The following is a 17,524-nucleotide window of genomic DNA, read 5'->3' as shown; positions in this document are numbered from 1 at the left end:
TTTGGCGCCTGAGCCCTAGAGACCTGGCTTCAAATCCTGGGTCTGCCACTTATCTGCTGTAAGACCTTGGCGAGCTGATTTAGTCTTTATATAAAATAGTGATATTAATGATGCTCACCTCATCAGATTATTTCAGACTTCAACGGAATAACACGCGCGTTCATGCTAGGCACAGTTGCTGGTGTGAGATATGTGCACACAAAATTTCAGCCATTCATATTATTAGTAAAGAAATAGTAGTCATCAGCCAGATTAAGAAACTTAGGGGAGGGGCCTTCCCAGCTGAGGGCACAGGGAAGGTGTCTGCAGTGTGATTTCCTTGACAAGATTTTCAGTGTGGTTCAAATAAATCTGTGTGAGTCGAGGAGACGTGACTACAGGAGCTTGTGGAAGCCCGATTCTGAAGGGCTAATGGGTGCTAAGCTTGGAAATGTAGACTCTATTGTTAAAGCTTTGGGGCTGGGCCACTGAGCAGTTTCAAGTGGCAAAGGTCAGATCTGTGGTGTTCCCTGGGTGCACAGTGATGTTTGAAGAGAAAAAGATCAGGGTTGGAGAGAGCAGTCAGGAGGTGATGGATCTAACAAATCCAAGAAGGAAAGTTCTGGCCACTCAGATGACTTTTAGCCAGTGTTTGATTCTTCCAGGTCTTGACTATGTCCCTCATCTGCCAACATGGCCATTTATATATCTAATATATAGTCCATCTATTCATAATCCTGGAAGTAATTCAAGCCAGTTGGGTTGGGTGAGAAGGCCACAGCTCCAGGAGAGCTTCAGATTTGTAGGGGTGAATATCCTACCCACCCTTAACTTGAAGCTCATGCATTGCTTAGCTGTTCGCTTCTCTGAGCTGTCATCTAGGCCCCACTTTCTCTCCCATTGCCTCCCCTCCCTCCCATCACCCGGGTGGCTGCTGATATCCCCTCTGAGTCACCACCACCCCACCCTGTTGGATGTCTTGATGGGAGTGAGTTCAGTGCTTTGCCTCTCTATTCCTCAGCTTTCCTGGAAATAGGAAGGTGATGGTCAAACTCTTCTGCAAAGTATGTGAGAGTTATATTTAGACTGTAAAGTAGGATGATTGTATCTTAGACCAGAGGTTGCCAAGCTGCATATTTGCCAAGGGCTCTTTTGTTGAAAAGAAATCCTATGTGTACTGACAGCAGGGTGCTCTCTCCAGCCTTTCCCTTCCAGGTGATACCCAACACTTCTCCATGTTTCTGACAGGACTCCAAGAATAGGGAATCTTTTGAAGAGTCCTTGCTGAAAGCATCTCACGCAGACAACTGCTGAACCTTTGCAATGGCAGCTGAGGAACAGAAACCCAGAGCCAGTGGCAGCATATCGTGCACTGACATCTTAATTTCCTTGTAAGTATCATTCCATAATCGTTTCCATCCTACTGTACATGAAGTTGCAATGAACTAACTGAGAAAGGGAAATGGCAGGTTACTTGCCTTTCATTTGTTTTCCATAATAAATGGAATATTTCCTTGAACACTCTAAGGCATTAACATTTCAACTTATTTTTGCTTTTTCTTTCCAGCATCCTGAGGGCTTGGAAATGTATTACATAATTATATCTACCGTATAACCGTTGACGACTCTTTGCATGTCTGCAGTGCTGTTCTCGCTGCCTTTGTTAGGCTGTTGGTTTGAAGAGGCAGTTTGCTTTTTTGTACCATCCTCCCTACTTTTTGCACATAAGTTGTTAAACAGGGAAACAATGCCAGTGAATTAAGTGATGAGGAACTGGGTGAGGATCCAAGCTAACTTGCTTCGTGTTGCCATGTACCAGGCGCTGTTCCAAGACATGTATTAACTTATTTAGTCCACCCACGATTCTCAGAGGCAGTCTATTATCATCATCACATCCACTTCTACAGGTCTGGAAGCTGAGACATAGAGCAATGACGTGCCTTCTTAAGGGCACCCTAGGTTGGCATGTGCTAAACTGGGCTTTACCCTTGCAGTCTGGCCCTGCACAGGACACCTTGCATCTAGGTCTCTGTGTCAAGACCATTCCCTCTTTGTGACGTGACTCTGTCATATTCACCAGCTCTGTTATTGTGCTGAGCTTTTGCATTAAAAAATGGTAGGAGAAGAGTGGCAAAATGGTAATGGCATTGCTATTGTTTTTGAATGCATCCACCAAAATGGGTTGAAGTTTAATCCTTCTAGTGAGGTATTAAGAAGGGAAACCAGGTGGGACCTGTAAGAGGTGATTGGGTCATGGTCTGCCCCCATGAATGGATTAATGGATAAATGGATTAATGGATTAATACATAGTGGATTAATGGGCTATCTCGTGAGTCTGTTATGAAAGCCACTTTGTTGGTGTATTGTGTGTACCCCTCTCACTGTGTGTTGCCTTGTGCTGCCCCAGGACTCTGCATAGCCCTATCAGCAAGAAGGCCTTTACCATATGCACCCTTTTGACCTTGTACCTCCCTGCCTCTAGAGCCCTGAGTTAAATAAAGCTTCATTGTTTATAAACAGCCAGTTTATGGCATTCAATTATAACAAAAGAAAGCAGACTAGCATCATTAATTCCAGGCATGATTAAATATTCTTTCTCATCCTTGTTTTAAACCTCCAAATTGTAGCCTTTGCCTAACGATCTATATGGCCTTTGAGCCATTGTGGGGTTTAAAACTCATGAAGGCATAGGCAAGCATGAATTTTAACCAGCAAGTTTAAAATACAACAGCCCCATGTCTGACCATTTGAAGATCAGGAGTCAGGCCACGTGTAGGCTATTGGGCATTCCTGAAAATTGGGTGCTTTCTGAATTTATTGACCTGAGTACTTAAAATTACAAGTGAGTTTTTAAGTGGGCTTCCACACATCAGGCCCCGAATACTGTGAGGCTTTGCTGGCACACACGCACTGCCTGGGCACACGCCAGGAGGGAGCTCAAGGCAGCCACAGACATGTGCACATGCTGCCTTTAAAGTGATACATCAAAATAATTGTGCCTGTGCTTTTTGGCCTCAGAACTGCAAACTGAGGCTACTGATGTGGCAAGAGAAAGAGGCTCAGAGGGATATTTTAATTTTAGAAAACAGGCTTCACTGTTCAAGGAATTTCCCTCTTTAATTCATTTAAAAATACAACCTTCCTTTCAAATGAGAAGAAAACTAATATTTCTTAATGCTTGTTCATTGTTAATATTATGCCAATTATTGCATTACTTTTGGCTGATAAATATTCCGAGCATAAATGAAGCCCATAAGATGGATTAATTCTCTGGGAGTACAAACAAAAACTTTCAATATTTTATATCACATAATTAAATGCTGTTTGTTGTTTTTAGAACCAGAACTTGGGACATGCTAATTAATTGCTTCAAGAAGACAGACATGTTTCATGGTTGATATTCAGAAGCAGAATATTTATAAGCCCTGTACAACATTGATGACAAATTACACTTGCAGAATAAATCCTACCTGCAGAAGTCTGGGGGCACCATGCCATAAACATTGATCCTGTCACACAGCTCCAGAGCAATCGTCATTGTGAACCAGCCAGTGCTGAGCCAAGTATTGGAGATCTTCCTGGAAGAAACAGTGATTAAGTCTGCAGTCTGGTAAAACAGTCATCAAATCCATTACCACCTTAAATTCTTTCTGGAGCAAGGCTGACCGTAATCAGACAGACAGATACAGATGTTCTCCCTCCCTCCCTCTCTCTCTCTCTCCACTTGGTAAATATGCAGGACTTTACCAAATTGATCTCTCTTACCAACAGCACCATACTACATGGTATAATCATAACCGATATTGGCATACTATCACGGTGGGTTCGTGACACTAAAGGATGCTCAGAAGACTTCTATATCACCAAAGAAAATGATTAATGCTTCAATGTTTACATATGTGTTATCATAACTCAATTTCTTATAAGATGGCAAGGTGTCTGTGGGACAATTTTTTTTTTAACTAGATTATTTGAGTCTAAGTAGAAATTTCCCTTGTACTCCAAGCTGGCTAGATAAAGAATTAATTAATTTTCATTGCTGGGGATGGAATCCAGGGCCTTGTGCATGCAGGTGAGGCAAGTGCTGTACCCCTGATTCCATCTCCAGTCATGACAATGAATAATTTAAATATGAGCAAACATGTGGATAGGTCTATCAATCTATTGATCAATTGATCAATCTCAAGGTCAAAGCTTGCCTTCAAGTAAACAAATTAACACCAATGTTGGGATGGAACATTTTAGGAAAAAACATACTTATTTGGGAAGGGGCTAATGACAGAGGAAAAGAACCATATTATATATATTTTTTATTTAACTGCTTATATTTAACTGAGCCTTTGCTTTATTTTCTCTTAGAACACTCAAGGCCTTCGGAAAATTTTTATGGGCAGTCAAAAATGAACAAACTTAAGGAATGAATCTGTGTATTCCACATTCATTAATTTGCCTGGTCACACAGCTGCATTGAGCCATATGCCAAGCCTAAGGATAACTGTGGAGACCTAACACCAAGGTCTAATTTGACCCTGTGAGATGACTCGGTCTCCCATGCTATGCTGCTATGGATATTAATTTCAATTCTTTGGGGGTTGCCACTTTTGCTTTTTTTTTTCCCCAGTGCTTATGGCATGCCTCATTAGCCAGTTTCAAACACCTTATCCCCAAGGTCAGACTGTCTGACTTTGCCCAGCCACAGCACCAGATGTGATGTGAATAACAAAGTTGCAGCAAGGCTTTTCTATTGGCATTGTGCAGCACCCCTCCCTGAGAAGGAAGACTTGTTAAGCAGTCTGCGTTATTTCCATTTCAAATGAGGACCAAAAAAATTTTTTTAAGGAGTCCTTTGTTTCATCAAATACCTGGCAGGCATTAGTGATTCAATTATTTCCAAATGGGGGTTTCAACTTTTTAGTTCTTAAGCCCTTTGCTTATTTTTTTTCCCCTTCATTCCATTCCATCCCATCCTGACCCAGTAATGATCCAGGAAGTGCATTTAAATGCTCCTAAAGACGGGAACAACACAGGCTTGAATCTTTCCTGTTTCTATCATAACCAGCTGGTTGACCTGAGGCAGGCAGTTTGTTGCTGATTTCTGACCCTTGGTTTCTCATCTCTAAGGCAGACACGGGAAGCTCTGTCCTCTGGGCTGTTTGAGAACTAAATGAGAGAACACCCATGAGAAGTGTTCAGTGTAGTGTGTTGATACATCATGATCCCTTCCATCTCTTTTGGTTGCTAGAAGTAAATAATTCAACCATTCCTCTCCGTGCTTTTTAGTATGAAGAAAATCCTTCTAGTACTTGTGCTACAGGGGTCTTATGTAGAAGCCATCATCAGTAGTCAGAGCAGCCATTATAAAATTCAGAAGCTTCCAGCCCACAGAAGAATTAACAGTCTCCCTCAATTCTCACCAGGGCTTATATTCACAAAGACTTGGAGGCTGAAGGAGATTGCATGGAGCACAACTTACTGAACTGTTAAGGGTAAGGAGAGGATGTGACTTCCCTTAAGTGAAAGCCAGTCTTTGCCTCTGTGCTGTGATAATGTCTTGGCCAGTTCTAATCTGGGTGAATAATAACTGGGAGGATGTGGAGCCCTGGAATACAGTGACATTCCCTTATATCCATGGCATCTTGATCTAGGAATCACGCCTATATCCCCTAAGCTTTTAAAGCTACTGGAAGCATCAAAGGGCTTTTCCCCTGGGGGTGGAGGCTGTCCTGTAGTTTTCGTTCTCTTGTGTGATGTAGTGGAGATCACAAGCCACAGCCTTCAACACAGGAGGATGTGGCTCTACAGAAAAAGGCTTCATGGGTAAAAATGGGGAGAATATAAAGTAGAGGAGTAAAGAAACTACAGTGAGAGTTCTTTAAAGTGCCACTTAAAATTCCCCAGACTTCCTAAATAATAGCCTTTTGGGATCACGTGCTCTAGAAATACAACTGCTTTGTACTTTCTTTCTAAAAAGATTTCAACTCTTTTTTTTTTCCAACAAAGGAATATCTACTGTTTTTACACTTAATCAGCTGTAATGAAAGAATATGAAGAGCTGTCATGTGCTTATTAGGGAAAATTATCAGATATTCTTTTATATGATGAAGTAACACACTGAGCTGATAATTCTATAGTGCACACTAAATTACAATTAAAGGCCTTTCTGCTCCACCAGAATCTCATTTATAATCTCTATGGAAATATTCTTCCTGCAGTTATTTCATTTATGCTTCCTTTATCTAATTACTATAATATTGGTTCTGAATCATATTTTCCTAATGTACCCTTATTCAATTATAAAGTTATTTTCAAGTACAGTTACTTTCTAATATCAAAGAATACTACTTGGCCATCTATGTCATTTGTCATGCTTCTTAATTGCAGATTGTTCCTGAGCCATTTTTTTCCTCCACTTTTAAGTAGGGTGAGACTTCTATAAATCAAAATCTATTGAATTATCACATTTATTCAAAATATTAGCCTGAAATGAATGTCCTGATCATGAGATTTGCAAATTAGATATTCCATACTTTATGTACCTTCAATACATGCTACTATTTTATTGGGTTTCAAGAAATGCATACACAGAGGAAATACGGTTACACTCTTAAGTGTTTTGTGCTTCAATTTACAGAAATAGTTTTATTCTGAAAGACCATTTCTGACTTGATTCTTTTAGTTTGGAGCAGGCTGCAGGTTAAGAAAATACACATATAAAAAGATTGAGTCAACAATATGAGCTTTTTGAAAACAGTTTCCTAACCAGGTGCAGTGGTGCACATCTATAACCCCAGTGACTCGTGAGGCTAAGGAAGGAAGGATCACGAGTTCAAAGCCAGCCTCAGCAACTTAGTGAGGCCCTAAGCAACTTAGTGAGACCCTGTCTCTAAATGAAAAATGAAAAGGGCTGGGGATGTGGCTCAGTGGTTAAGTGCCCCTAGAATTCAATCCCTGGTACCCCCCCCCCAATTTTTTTTTTATAAAAACAGTTTCCTAAAGGTAAAAAGCATAAGCTTCCCGAAGAGTCAGTACAAATTTATAAGTGTGATCCATCCAACTAGGATTGAGTGGGTCCCAGTAGATAACTGTTTGTGGAAAGAGACTCAGGAGCTTATCTGTAAAGATTTTGCTGGGATGACCAGGGAGGTAGAAGCAGTGAGCAGAAAGCTTTCACAAGTAGGATGTGTCTTGGTGTGAGATTGTTTCCTGAAGTTCCTAAGTGGCAAAGGTTGGGATGGTTGTCTCCAAGTTATCTACTTAACATGATCCCTTAAGAAGATTCAGAGCCATGTATAGTTATCCTCAATGACTAGCTCTGTGGCAGAGTTTCAGGAATACTTAAATTTAGCAAATAACCATTCAACAAAAAAGAGAGAAGTTCTTTCTAATGAAGAGTTTCTACTTATTTTGAAATTTCCAACCAGTAAAATCAAGGCGTACACACATAGTCCCCTCCTTCTTCATCTCTTATAAAATACTTTCTTGATTAAATAACTCATTCACATGAGTAGAAGTCTCTCTTATTTGTAGATATTAAAGGGATCTATATGACTGGGTTTTGTGGCTACTAGGAATGATGGTCAGGTCTAACCACGGGGCTGCTGGGCCTTCCTAGAAGGGGGCCATGTGGTTACTAGCAGCAGTGCCTCTCCACTCTCCCCTGGACCCCAGACCCACCCTGCCAATGCCAGCCCTCACACCATCACAAGGCTTCCAGGATTTACAAAGGTAGCTCTTTCACACAAATAGTTTGGGGATGGTGTACTTTAGTCTTTAAGAGTGTTTTCCAATAATATGCTGACTATGCAGCCAAATAATAGATTCAGTAATTTATATTCTTTATTTCACTTATCTCTGTACTTCTAAGATAAGAAACTGATTCAACAACAGTTTTAATAAGAGTAAATCACATCACTAAATGTATATTAACCACACGAGTACATGTTTTAGAATTAAGGAATCACGGAAATTTAATCATTAAACCAGTCCAGGACTGGTAGTCACTTTCACATGTAAATTCACTCAGAATCTAAAATATTTGATAACATGTACAGGCCACGTGATAACACCAGACTTTCCACTGTAAGTTCGGACCACACTACACTGGAGTCCTAGGTGACTCTCTGTCTTTTGTTCCATCTAGATCTGCCTGGTTGGTGACACGTCATCTCTTGACCTTGTCTTGTGCTCCTTCCCTCAGCCCTCCTGAGGGCGGCCACAGCGAGGCTTTTCTCCAACCCCCTTCCTGTTCTCTCAACTGATGGGGGGAGGCTCCCCCGATCCCAGCTCCTTCCTTCCTTGGATAAATCCTGATTGGTCTGGGTCTCAGCCTAAGTATACCTTTTTCAGAAAGATTTCCCTCAGTAATTTAAAAAATTTTCAATCTATAGTGAGAAATACATTTTATATCATGATTGAAAATACATACATATGTGCCTAGAATATGTACATATGTGTGTATATAAATATCAATGTTTCATTTTGTTTATTTTTCTAAAGTAGTTTTTCTTTTTGCAGTACTGGGGATTGGACTCAAGAGTTTTCTACTTTTGAGCCATACTCCACCAGCCCTTTTTATTTTTTTATTTTGAGATAGGACTCTCTAAGTTGTTGAGACTGACCTTGAACTTGTCCTCCTGTCTCAGCCTCCAGATTCCCTGGGATTAGAAGTATGGCCAGTATGCCAGGCTCCCCTGGTTTTTAGTATACTGTTTTAACTAATATATTTTCAGTTTTAATTAACATTTTGGAAAACACTGCCCTAGACCATAGTGTATTTCCTGCCTTACATGTTACCGCATCATTTTCTTCCCCTCACATGACCCTCAGCACACTGGCCACTGCTTGGGGAGTGTCTAAGACTATATTCTTGGAGGGCAGGATCTTGATTTTGAATGCATCCCCAGAGGCAGGTGTAATGCTGACCAAGTAGTAGGTACTCGATAAATATCAGTTGACTGAGTAAAACTTTGCTTTTGAAAGGGAAAAACAAACCCATACACTTATAAATGTTTTTATAAGTAAAGCAAAATACAATGATGAAATATTGCACTTTTTTAAAAACTAATATTGGTCACAGCTTTTCAGCCTTTTCCTCAAAAATAGGGATTTGGCCCTAAATCATCCATACAGTGGTCTCAATGCTTCATTTCACTGTGCTTTATAAATTCAGCTTGAGCATCCCAGTCTCCAGGAGAACCCTAAGGATGAGCTCTCTCAATGACGTGAGCAGCGGGGCCCACGACACAGGCCCTTTGCAAAAGCTTTGCCTCTGGTGAATCAGTCAACACTGAGATGCTCCATCCCTGCACCCTTGGCCTCCCTCCACCTGAGCCTCTGTACCTGTCTTTGCCAGTCTCCTGCTTGAACAGCTCATCGAAATGCAACATCTTATGGCGTGTGATCATGAAGGCCTTTAGCCGGGGCAACACCTGGCTCAGGAGCTGCAGGTTGTTGTACACCTGTCCCTTGCCATCTCGCCTCATGTAGCTGCTGGGGCCCCAGAAGATGAACACGGTGCCCTGGCTCACGTTGAGCAGGTCATGGCGGTTGCGGAGGATCCTCTGGATGCTGGAGTGAGCGATGACCCTCAGGCTGGTGCGATTGCCCACATCACGCCCATAGCCACGGGTGGGGGCGTCATTCATGCGGATGACACACTCTGTCTGGTCAATCTGGGGGCCTTGTCGACTGTGCAGCAGATGCCCTGAGCTGGTCACCAGGGCACAGTCTCTGCAGTGCATTTTCAGGGGCTGGAAGCAGGGGAGAGAAGGACACTGTCAGGACGAAGGGCAAAGGACATAACCTTCAGTGGCTACCAGCAGGTTATTTTCCTGCCACAGGGTCAAGGTGTCCAACTCCCTTCTCTCTCCCATGCCAGATTATATGCCATTCTGCTGTGAATTCATGGATTCTGACGTTTTCTTCTGAACTGGTGACAGGGAAGTTTGGACAGGAGAGAAGGAGCTGGCACATTGATCTGCTAAACATTGGCTAGAAGCTTTCCTGATGTTAAAAAACCACATTGACACATTTACCCAGTGGGGCTGCCATCATGGTGATTTTATAGAGGAGGGTACCTCAAGCTTAGAGAAGTTAAGAAATTTTCCCAAAGATGAGTAACAAAGGCAAACTCTCAAAACTAGGTTTTTCTGAATTCAAAGTTACCCCTAGGCAGAAGAGAAGACCACACTGCAGATTGCTCTGACGCTGGTTTTGATGCTGTTATTGAAAAATTATGTGTTTACTAATATTCTTTGATGTGGTACAAACATATTTACTCTAAATAAACATCATATAGGAATCACATGAAGATGTCATGCAGGTTGTAACCCCTTCAGTGCCATAATTTTGAAATGACAATTAGGATTATTAGTGCCACTTAAAAGGCAGGGAAGCAGAGAGGGAAACCGAATTGGTCTGTTTTTCACAAATGAGAGGAAAGTCTAAATTCAGAGCTGCAGATCTCATCCAGGAATGGCAGAGCCTGGATCCTTCTCTCATCTGCAGTCAACTTGTACCCTGGGAGGTCCTGGCTGCAGTGCCCACCAGGGACAACTCCAACAGCAGTGCTCAGTTCAACATCCTGAACTAGTGATTTGCTTTCTGAACACCTATGTTCTAAGAAATTAAACAGTCCCCTTGTTCATCTTTAATGAGAACTATCTCTTAGTTGCTTTTAGAAGATAATGAAATTAGATCCTGAGGCCAAGGCCAATAAGTGAAAAAGAAAACAATCAAGATGCTCCAAAGGAAAGCTGCATTGTTGGTTTTTACCCAGAGTCTGCCCTTCTAACTTCTCTAGCTTTGAGAAGGACACGCTGGGTGCACAGGTTTGGGAAATCAGACCCAACTTAGTGCCACATATATTCAGTCTTGTATTTACTCTGGAAGTTTCCCAGAGCCATGGCTCTGACTTCAGAACCTGAATGAGAGCACCTGAGGGCAGTTGCCTTCCCTTATCGCATAGGACCCAAGAACACAGGCTCTTGGCTGTGGCAGGATGGGTCCAGCTTTTTTCTACCACCTACTAGCTGTGGAGCCTTGGTAAATCACGAATCTCCATAAACCTGTTTCTTCATCTCCAACTGAGGAAAATAGCGCCACTCTACCTGGGTAGAATTAGCAAAAGTAGATACCTAGAGTGTTAGATCGAGTCATTTGATTGCCAATATTTGATCTGCGAAATTAGCAATGGCATGTGGTTGAATCCAGTCCTTAGCATAGGATTTGGCAGAGTGATCATTCAATAAATGACAGAGGCTCTTAGAATTATCAGTTAGTGTGGAGCACATGGTAAGTACTCACTAAATCAGTGCTGAGCACTTCGGGTTTGTAATTGACACATGGGCTTGTGAAAGGGAGAGTCAACCATTGCAAATTCTCATCATTCATACAACATCCAATTGCTCTGAGATGACAGGCACTGTGCTAGGCAATCTGAATGTAAAGATAGGGAGGAGAAGATCCTTGAAAGCTTGCATTTTTGTGAGGGACGGTAGGTCAGTGAGAGTGCATTAATGTGTGACAGGGGACGAGGAGGGGGCTCTGCTGGAAGTATGAGTGATAGGGTTGTTTAGAGCACAGCAAAGCTGAGAGTATAAAGAGTCAAGTAGCTAATATTTATTAGGTGCTTTCCACATGCCAGGCCGGTCTGAGCTTTTTATACAGTATATTAATCCTTCAAGTAATTTTATAAGGTAGATACTATATTATCACTTCCACTTTACAAATGAGAATATCAAAGGATAAAAAGGTAAAGAAACTTGCTCAAGATCATACAATTAGGAAATGGGAGAGTTGGGATTAGAACTCAGGGAATCTGACTTAACAGCCAATGGGACCCAGCATTGTGCCACTGCCGTGCAGTAGAATAAATAGAGAGTCACAGGATGTTTGCTTGGCTCATTGCCCACCTTCTTTCCTGCCTCCCAGAAACCCAGTTATACTATTTCTTAATCAGTAGAGTTGTTGTTCTGAGGAAACTGGGCTGGGACGGATGCAGTAAGTGGCAAAGGTCTTCTATCCAATACCTGCACTCTTTGGAGGATCATTCACAGTAGACTTGTCTAGGTAAACCCTTAAGACCATGATGGAAAAACATGGTTAAGGCCTGACTTGCCTCTTGAGGAACAGCCACATTCCAGTGGCCCAGAAAGTGGCCTCTGTTCTTCTCAGGAAACTGCTGGAACATGAAATCCTGAATCCCTTAGGTGAACTGCTGAGGTGGGGGGCAGTTTCAGTGGCCAAAGGATGAGGAAATACTTTATACTCCTCTTCCTCATTTTACCTGCCTTTCCGTATACGAATAATGATGAGGGAGAGTTCAGTGGTGATTTATTCAATGATAGTGTTCCTACTATGTGCCAGGCACTGAACTTGGAGCTATAGATAAAATGATCAATGAGAGCACACAATCCATGGGGAGGGTGCTCCCAGACGAACAATTACCGCACAGTGAGCACCATAACTAATCAGGTACAAAGGGCCACAGGATCAAAGATAAGGGAACATTTGAGCCTGTCCAAAGAACCAAGTAGTGGGAGCATGACAGGAAGGAATCCTGCCATGGAAATTAACACAGGAAGCAATTTTAAAAGGGAGAGAGCAGCTGATGTTGTCATAAGCCTTGGTAGGACAAGACTTCAGAAGTGTTTTTGGATTTGATGACTTTGACTGAAACAGAATCAGTTAACAGAGGTGACAGTCTGACTGTGGTTAGAAGTGAGGAGTAGAGGCTGAAACCTGCCTTTCAGGGCAGGCTAGGTTTCCTGACCATGCCACACTCTGTGATTACCTGATGCCACCAGAGCACACTGCAGCTGACCTGATCCCAGACAGCCCTCCCCCATCGGTCCTGCCCACTGGCCTGAGCTGTGTATTACCATTTGCCTTGGACACTGACACCCATTCTTTGAGTTGTGCAGATGCACCAAACAATGCAGAAGGACTGAAGTCTGAATTACGCCTTAAGTGCCTTTTGGTGAGTGGTGCCAATAAAATGACAACAGCTGTTCTAAACCTAATGTTTTACTCCCAGCAGCTGAGAAGAGCATGTAGCCAAGGCAGAACCACTTCCAAAGGAGGAAATGAAATCTATTTTCTGCATTCAGAGGGAATAATGATGTCTTGGAAGCAGAATGATGAAAAATCATACAAACTGTGTGACCCTGTTTCTTAGGATGTGTTCTCAAAGACAGCCATGTTCCTCCACGGCTAAGTACCCGTAGGAGCCTTAGTGTCCTAATGGCTCAGGTGAAAATACTCATGCTATGGTGAGTCAAGATTCTTGATGCAATGCTTCCATGTTCCTTCCTTAAGTTCTAGGATGCTGGGCTGACCAGTCACTGAGTAGAGCATGGGAAGGTGAACCCTCGAGGCTCTGCTGTTAGCAGAGGCGATGAAGCGTCACTGAGGAGGGCACCGGAGGTAGGTGACTCCCAATGGATTCTCTGCCTAATAAGACCTTCTCTTTGGCTTCTTCCTCATAGTATTTAACCTCCCAGATCCTTTGGGACATTTTTCTTAAAGTCCCATTTAGTGAGGAACTTCATCCCTTGGTAGAAGACAAAGTCACCCATATTAGGTCACTCCAATCTTGGTCATCTCTTTTCCATCCTGACTCATAAAAATCATTTTAGAAATCCTGAATAGACAGAAGGTGGATAAATGAGGGAATGAAAACCAGCCTCTTATCCTCTCTGTTTTCTGAGAAAACCTGCTTCCTGAGTCATAAAATGTAGATATAATGTGATGCCCTAACAAATAATTAGTCTATAAGCCTGGTCTTTTGTAATGATGGGGGGTGGTGTGGAAGGAGTGGGTCATGGAAACTTCTGTCTGCAGAGGAGGCTGTGGCCAGTTGCCTCAGGCAGCCTCTCAGCCCAGGGAGCCATAATGGTCAGAGCTCAGGGCACTGCCTGGAATTAATGGCTGGCTGGGAAAATGGCCCAGGACACAGTAAGGGCCATTAAGCCCAGCCAGTTATTAATCCCCAGTAAGAGCTTGATGCCAAGGTCATTAGAGCTGTTGTGAGGTGAAAAATGCCCCCAAAATCCACGGCTCATGGAGGAGTTACCCGTTCTCCAGGCCACTGGGCCTCTGAGCTGCAGTCCAGGCCTCCACAAGCGGGTGAGTGTGCTGCACAGCAGTCTGTCCAAGGCAGGCGATGGTCCTCCAGAGGGAGCGTGGACACACAGACACATGTACATGCACATGCAGAGCTTATAATTGAATTTTTATTATCGCCTTTTACATTTTGATAATTTGTAAGTATTTGCCATCATCTTAGAACCTATGATAGTGTCTAAAAACTTACAGCAAGGTTCATGAATGTTTTAGGGTGTTTTAGAATGTGTGAATGAGTCTCTCTGCCTTCGTTACCATATCTTCCTGCCTAAAATAAGACAAAACAAAACCCCAAACCGAGCACAAAAACAAATCTCCAAACTCAGGAAATAGAAAAGCATGACAACTTTCATTACAGCTAACCCCTTTGGGCTGCAGTGACAGGAGTAATCCCTTTTTGGGGAAACATACTCAGGAAATCAAGATCTGATTTCTGCCACATCCCGAGAAGCCAAAGCAGCTGGAATTCTCTCTGTGACCCAGCTGATGCCTCCGAAGCCTTTCTTAAGAGACTAGACCAGGCCAAGTCAAATTAAACTTGACACCTAAAACACTCGGTGATGTCCTTGCAAACATTTGCAGCACAGCGATATTAGGCTTCACTTTTTAAAATTCTGATTTATTTGGCAGAGGGAAAGGAACCTCAGCACATAATGCCCATTAGCTCAGTAACGAGACTGGTCGTGCTCTGGGAGCTGCCTGTTGGTCTGGAGCAAACATAAGATATATTGAAAGGCTTCAGGTGTTTCTAGAATCTCTGCGTTTTCCAATCTGGTGTTTTCCTGTAATTACTAGGCTTTTATTAGCTGTCAATCTCAGTCCAGGCTGACACCGGGTGTAAGTCATGCTGATTATTTGATGTGATTCACTAGAAAAATGTTGTTCTTCCGAGAAGCTCTTTTCCCTTTTAATGAATGACAAGCCCACCCACCTACCCATCAAGGCCAGGAAGACCTCCTCTATCCATCCGGTGACGCCTGATCTGATTTCCACCCACTGACTGGCTAAGGATGGACAAGCTTCCCTGGGAAGACGGCAATACTTAGCTATGTTTAAAATATGCTCTTTGTTGTCACTGGCTTTGAATCTGCTGCTTCCACTCCCAGAGGGTAATTTTGGGCAAAGTTGCTTAGTTTTCCTGAGCCACATTTTTTCATGTGTAACATGAACATAGTAAAGCCAATCCCAAAAGGGAGGTTTGTTATCTCAATGGATAGTGAAACTTCCACTCAGCTGGTCAAGCCAAAATGCAAAGATCATTTTTTTTTGAAGAGAGAGAGAGAGAGAGAGAGAGAGAGAGAGAGAGAGAGAGAGAGAGAGAGAGAGAGAGAATTTTTTTAATATTTATTTTTTAGTTCCCGGTGGACACACCTCTTTGTTTGTATGTGGTGCTGAGGATCAAACCCGGGCTGCATGCATGCCAGGCAAGCGCGCTACCGCTTGAGCCACATCCCCAGCCCCACAAAGATTATTTTTGATACCTCTCTTTATCTAGCCCCTACAACCCCTAGGTCCTACTAGAACTATTTATTCTCCTACATGCACATCCCCAATGCTATCATCTACGGCCACCACCACCTCTACTTAGCTCTATAGCACTCTGAACTCTTCACTTTACTTCATTCTTTTCCTCTCCTCTCTGTTTCTTACAAGCCTGGGGTCACCTTTAATATGTAAATCAGATTATGTCAGTCACCTGCTTAAATCTTCCAATGGCTTTTTTTTTGCACAAGGAAAAAGAAACCAAACTCACAATCAAACTTGATACCACAGCCCCCATGATCTGCAGTTTCTGTCATCTACCTCCACCATCAACTTGTATAACATTCTGCCCTGATTACACTGCCATCTCCCCATCACTTGCTGTCTGATGTGCTTTATAGTGGCTGTTCCCCCCACCCAAGCCACTCTTTGATCTCTGCATGATGCTTCCTTTATACCCTTCAGGTGTTACCTCAAGCTGTCTCCCTGCCAGGAAGTCTGCCCTAACCTCTCAATCTAAACCAGACACTTTTCCCATCTTCTGTCACTTAACTCCAATTATGGAGGGTTTTTTTTGTTTTTTAAACTCATGTGTCACTATCTAAAATAATCTTAACTATTGTTTTTTTTATTCATATATTCTCACCTTTCTCCCTTCCTGATATTTTTAACTCCACAAAAGGAGGGCATTACCGTATTCACACAATGTTGTCAGCACCTAGAACAGTGCCCACACAGAGGTGTTCAGCAAATACATTTGAACAAATAATTGAATGATAAAGTCTGTAAAGCAGTTCCTGTGGTGCCTGACAGCCAAAGAATGTGAAATGCTTGTGTTCAATGTATTGAAGGATCACCATTCCTGATACTTTTTGACTGGGTAACTAGTTTTTTTCTTCTAAAACACAGTATTTAGATTTTGCGTATATTTCATAACCACCTTCATCACTAAATGATCTTCAAAGAGAGACCCAGGAAATCCCATTAGTTTTTAAAATTTAATTGCATTCTATTTTTTAAATGTGTTTTAACAGCTTTACTGGGATATAATTTGCATACCATAAACTTACTCAATTTAAACACGAACTGGGTAACCATCATCATGATCTGATTTTAGAATATTTCCATCATTCCCAAAAGAGACCTCACAGCCATTTATAGTCACGCTCCATTCCATGCCCAGCCTTAGGTGACCACTGATCTACTTTTTCATCTCTACAGATGGGCCTTTAGCAACATTTCAGGTAAACAGAATTGTATGATACAAAATTGTCTCCCTTATCTGTGGTTTCATTTTCTGAAGTTCTGGTTACTCATGGTCAACTGTCGTCCAAAAATGGAAAGTTTTAGAAATAACAGTTCATAAGTATTTGCTATTCTGAGCATCATGATGAAATCTTGTGCTGTCCTGTTTCAATTTGCTAAAGAGAGAAAACATCTCTGCCCAGGGCGTCCAGGCTGATACACACTGCCCGACCATTAGTCTCTTGGTAGTGGTCTGGGTTTTCAGCTTGTTGTGCCGTGGCAGGGTTTGTGTCCAAGTGACCCCTCCTTAGAAGCCTCAGCTACAATGTCTATGTCATGCCCCTCGCTTCCTGTCATCACTCAGGCATCGCAAGAGGAGTAAGAACAGGACCAGAAGATATTTTGGAGGAGAAAGACCACATTTATATAACTTTCATTATAATACATTGCTATAATTGTTCTTATTGTTAATTTCTTACTGTGCTTAATTTATAAATTAAATTTTATCAGAGACCATAGGTATAGGAAGAACCATAGTATATATGGGCTCTTATTCTCCATGGTTTTGGGTATCCACTGGCTATTTTGGAATGTATGCCCCAAGAAGAAGGGTGGACAGCATTTTGTGTCCAGATCATTTCACTTAGCATAATGATTCTGAGGTTCACGTATGCTATGCATTGGTACTTGGTTT

At 42.2% G+C, this 17,524-nt stretch overlaps 1 protein-coding gene across 1 annotated transcript in view; it reads right to left on the bottom strand.

Moving 5' to 3' along the window:
- Positions 1–17,524, bottom strand: part of St6galnac5 (ST6 N-acetylgalactosaminide alpha-2,6-sialyltransferase 5) — a 157,390-nt gene that overhangs the window by 11,732 nt on the left and 128,134 nt on the right. The window contains exons 3-4 of the mRNA XM_005330688.4: positions 9,319–9,728; positions 3,450–3,557 (exon numbers count right to left, since the gene is read on the bottom strand). Of these exons, the coding sequence (XP_005330745.1) occupies positions 3,450–3,557; positions 9,319–9,728 (518 nt within the window). The remainder of the gene's footprint in view (positions 1–3,449; positions 3,558–9,318; positions 9,729–17,524) is intronic.

Source organism: Ictidomys tridecemlineatus, chromosome 11 (genome assembly GCF_052094955.1).
Source record: "Ictidomys tridecemlineatus isolate mIctTri1 chromosome 11, mIctTri1.hap1, whole genome shotgun sequence".
In the NCBI taxonomy this organism is placed as follows: Eukaryota; Metazoa; Chordata; class Mammalia; order Rodentia; family Sciuridae; genus Ictidomys; species Ictidomys tridecemlineatus.
Note: the sequence above shows the minus strand (reverse complement) of the source record. Positions and strands in the feature narration are given on the sequence as shown.